This window comes from Spinacia oleracea, chromosome 5 (assembly GCF_020520425.1).
Source record: "Spinacia oleracea cultivar Varoflay chromosome 5, BTI_SOV_V1, whole genome shotgun sequence".
NCBI lineage: Eukaryota > Viridiplantae > Streptophyta > Magnoliopsida > Caryophyllales > Amaranthaceae > Spinacia > Spinacia oleracea.
The window spans coordinates 95,661,012-95,664,919 of record NC_079491.1 but is presented as its reverse complement, the minus strand read 5'-3'; the positions used below and the strand labels follow the sequence as shown (position 1 = coordinate 95,664,919).

At 38.1% G+C, this 3,908-nt stretch overlaps 1 protein-coding gene across 1 annotated transcript; it reads left to right on the top strand.

The window, feature by feature from the left end:
• The first annotated feature begins 1,947 nt into the window (after window positions 1-1,947).
• Window positions 1,948-3,364, top strand: LOC110776014 (24-methylenesterol C-methyltransferase 3). Its single transcript, XM_021980597.2, has one exon. It carries the CDS (start codon window positions 2,040-2,042, stop codon window positions 3,123-3,125), a length of 1,086 nt encoding a protein of 361 aa, XP_021836289.1. The 5' UTR covers window positions 1,948-2,039; the 3' UTR covers window positions 3,126-3,364.
• The last annotated feature ends 544 nt before the right edge of the window (window positions 3,365-3,908 follow it).

Here is a 3,908-nt window from a genome sequence, read left to right as displayed (position 1 = left end):
TGCTCTAGATTCGTTATGACTTGAATGGTTTGATGCAAAGACGACAATGAGTGGAGATTTAATCGGATTATTACCCATGGTTACGCATAACCTTAATTCATAAAATACAACAACCCTAGCCAAAGTAGATGGTGGAGGTAAAGTCCAAGAAAGTGGTTGGTTAAGTTGGTGTAGTCGCGTGTTGATACTTAAGGTGCGATCAGGTATGTCAAAACCAACACAAATATATCCAGTTCATATATGTTTAGATCATAATCAATATGTCCAGATCAAAACCAACATGTTCAGAATATAACCGATCTATGTAGATGAAAATTAACATATCCATATCAGAACTGATATGTCTAAATCATGTAGAGACCAAAACCGATCTGCTCAAATCATTTTCCGATCAAAATGTTAATACAATAATTCATGTTAACATTAATTTTATAGGAAAATTTGGTAATATTAATCCAACCTTTGACCGATTTACTTTTATTAATCCCACCTACGAGATATTTTTTAATAATTCCACCTTTAGTACCCACCGGCTTTTGTTGGGCTTAAGTGACCATAAACCGGTGAAAAAGTCAACGAGATGGTGATGAATCGATGATGATGACTGAATATATTGAGAGAGAGTATTGTCTCGTAGAGGCATATTACCGCCTACAACAGGTTTATGACCTGTTAGGCACAATAATAGTCGTTGTGAGATTATTAAAAAAATATGTATTAGGTCGGCTTAATAAAAAAAAATCGGTCAAAGGTTGGATTAATATTACAAATTTTCCTAATTTATAGTACAATGTCTCATTTTTGTGTTTATTTCTTCTTAAAAACAGTAAATATTAAAAATAAATTCGAGCGATTTCCTTCAATATTGCTTAAAGATCCAATAATTCCCTAAATACGTTACTTTTTAAGTTATTTCCGACCATACCGTCCACGTAAGCAAGGGAGAAAAAGAAGTAATTTTTTTTTTCCGGTTCAGCATTGAACCGCCATATGAGATAGCGGTTTCGTTTTAAAGCAAACCGCCATCTCAGATGGCGGTTCAATGTTATAAACCGCTATCTCAGATAGCGGTTTGCATTAAAACATAACCGCTATCCCAGATGGCGGTTTACTTACTTGTAAATTATTTTTAACATGAATTACAGTTTAAATAGAAATATAATTTAGAAGTAACCTTTTGTGACATCAATTGTGTCTGTAGCTCAGTGGATAGAGTGGGTTATTTCCATGCAGGAGGTCGTGGGTTCGAATCCTACCTAATGTGTTTATTTCTTTTTAACCATTTATTAATATTAATTATAAACATTTCCAATTTTACCTTATCAAATATTAGTGTCTGTAGCTTAGTGGATAGAGCATTTGATTCCTAAGTAGAAGGTCGTGGGTTCGACCCCTAGCTAATGCGGTTTTTTTTTACCATTTATAAATAGTACGTGATTATAAACCGCTATCTCAGATAGCGGTTTACTTAAGTCAACCGCTACCTGAGATAGCGGTTTAGTGTCGCTTCGTTAAAAAAAAAAAACCGGTTTTAATGCTGACGTGGACGGTATGGTGGGAATTAAGTTAAAAAGTGGCGCATTTTGGGAATTTGACGTTCTTTAAACAATATTGAAGGAAATCGCTCAATAAATTCGGATCAAATCATGAGAAATAACATGAAATAAACATGACCAAAATATTCGGTCTTACAAATCTCAACTTAAAAGAACAATTATTTTCGAATCAACCCAAACCGTTAAAAAAACAACTCGTAAAGCCAATTACATGGTTTATTTTATTTTTAATTTCTTCTGATTTACATCGACTTATATAATTGTTTAAATATTTCAAATTTAAAAAAAACGTAAAATTGAAAAAACAAATCTAAAAAGCAGGAGAAAAAAGAGGCAGAAAATGCCAAATCTCAAAAAGAAAAAAGGAACTCCAATCACAAAACAAACACTCTTAAAACCCTGCACTATTTACTTTCCCCTTCCCTGTTCTCTTTCCTCCTCTCAAAACCCCTCTCTTCTCTTCTTTCTCTCTCTAAAACGACCATGGATTCCATGACCCTGATTTGCACTGTTGGCCTCCTCTTCGTCGGCCTCTATTGGTTTGTCTGCATCCATGGCCCGGCGGAGCAAAAGGGTAAGCGCGCCGTAGATCTCTCCGGCGGCTCAATCTCTTCCGAGAAAGTCCAAGACAAATACGATCAATACTGGTCTTTTTTCCGCCGTCCCAAAGAGATTGAGACGGCAGAGAAGGTCCCCGACTTTGTCGACACCTTCTATAACCTCGTGACCGATATCTACGAGTGGGGATGGGGCCAAAGCTTCCATTTTTCTCCTTCAATCCCCGGGAAATCTCACCGAGATGCCACCCGTCTCCACGAGGAGATGGCTGTCGATCTTATCAAGGTTTCCCCGGGTCAGAAAATCCTCGACGTTGGTTGCGGTGTGGGCGGACCCATGCGGGCCATCGCCGCTCACTCCCGCGCCAAGGTAACCGGGATCACAATCAACGAGTACCAAGTGAAGCGCGCTAAGATGCACAACAAGAAAGCCGGATTAGATTCACTTTGTGAAGTTGTTTGCGGCAATTTCCTTGAGATGCCCTTCGAGAGCAACACCTTTGATGGAGCCTACTCCATTGAAGCCACCTGTCATGCACCCAAATTGGATGACGTGTATGCCGAGGTCTTCCGGGTTTTAAAGCCCGGATCTCTGTATATGTCTTACGAATGGGTAACCACCAGCAAATACAACGGAGATAACGAGGAACACCGCGATGTGATCCAAGGAATCGAGCGAGGGGACGCGCTTCCGGGTCTTAGGAGGTACGATGAGATCGCTGCGGTGGCGAAGAAGGTAGGGTTTGAAGTTGTGGAGGAGAGAGACTTGGCAGCGCCACCATCATTGCCGTGGTGGGACCGTCTTAAGATGGGAAGGATTGCTTACTGGAGGAATCACATTGTGGTCACGGTTCTTGCTGCTATTGGGGTTGCACCAAAAGGAACGGTGGATGTTCATGATATGCTGTTTAAAACCGCAGATTATCTTACACGTGGCGGTGAGACTGGGATATTTAGCCCGATGCATATGATCCTCTGCAGGAAGCCTGTTGATGCTAAGTCCGATTCTTGATTTCTTAAATATCAGCCGCTGATGTTGCTCCTCCTCCCTTGAAGAACATCTTGAGGTAATTATTTATTTTTATAAAGGAAAAAGGAATTAAATTTGGTGTTCCTTTCATCAGTACTCTTGTTTTTCTTTAGTTTTTTTTTTTGGTTAATTAAATTTGGGTTTTGTGGTTATTTTTGGTAATGAAATTAAATTAAATCAAATTATATGTCGTAATTAATTCCTGTTCTATGTTTGCTTAATTATTGACTTGTTGAATTATTGATTTCGAATTGTATATTTATGTTTTTCCGATTGTTATTCCAATTATAAAAAAAATCAAATACGGAATCAAAATCAGATGCAACCGCTGGCTACCAAACATTTGTAGTCCAATTGATGCCTAATTGATTGGCATGGAACACGGAATTTTCATTTAAAGTTAGAATTATTCATGCCTTTTATTCTAGAATTGTTATCGATAGTCAAGGATAAGATAAGTTCAAGTATGTAAAGATGATGGATTACTCCCTCCGTCCCGAAATACTGGACCTATTTTTCTTATCGGGCCGTCCCTTAATATTTGATGTATTTCTAAAAATAAAAATATTCTAACAATGTTATATTATTTCTCAATCCACCCCTATTAAATGTCAATGGGATTCATTATCAGCGGTCGATATCGTGATAGAGAATGATCGGATTCAAAGGACTACACATAGTGGATTTTTTTGTTGGTCCAGGAGTGAGTCACATGCGGCACGTGACTGCCGATGAAAAAAAACAAAAAAAGAAAAAGAAAAAAGA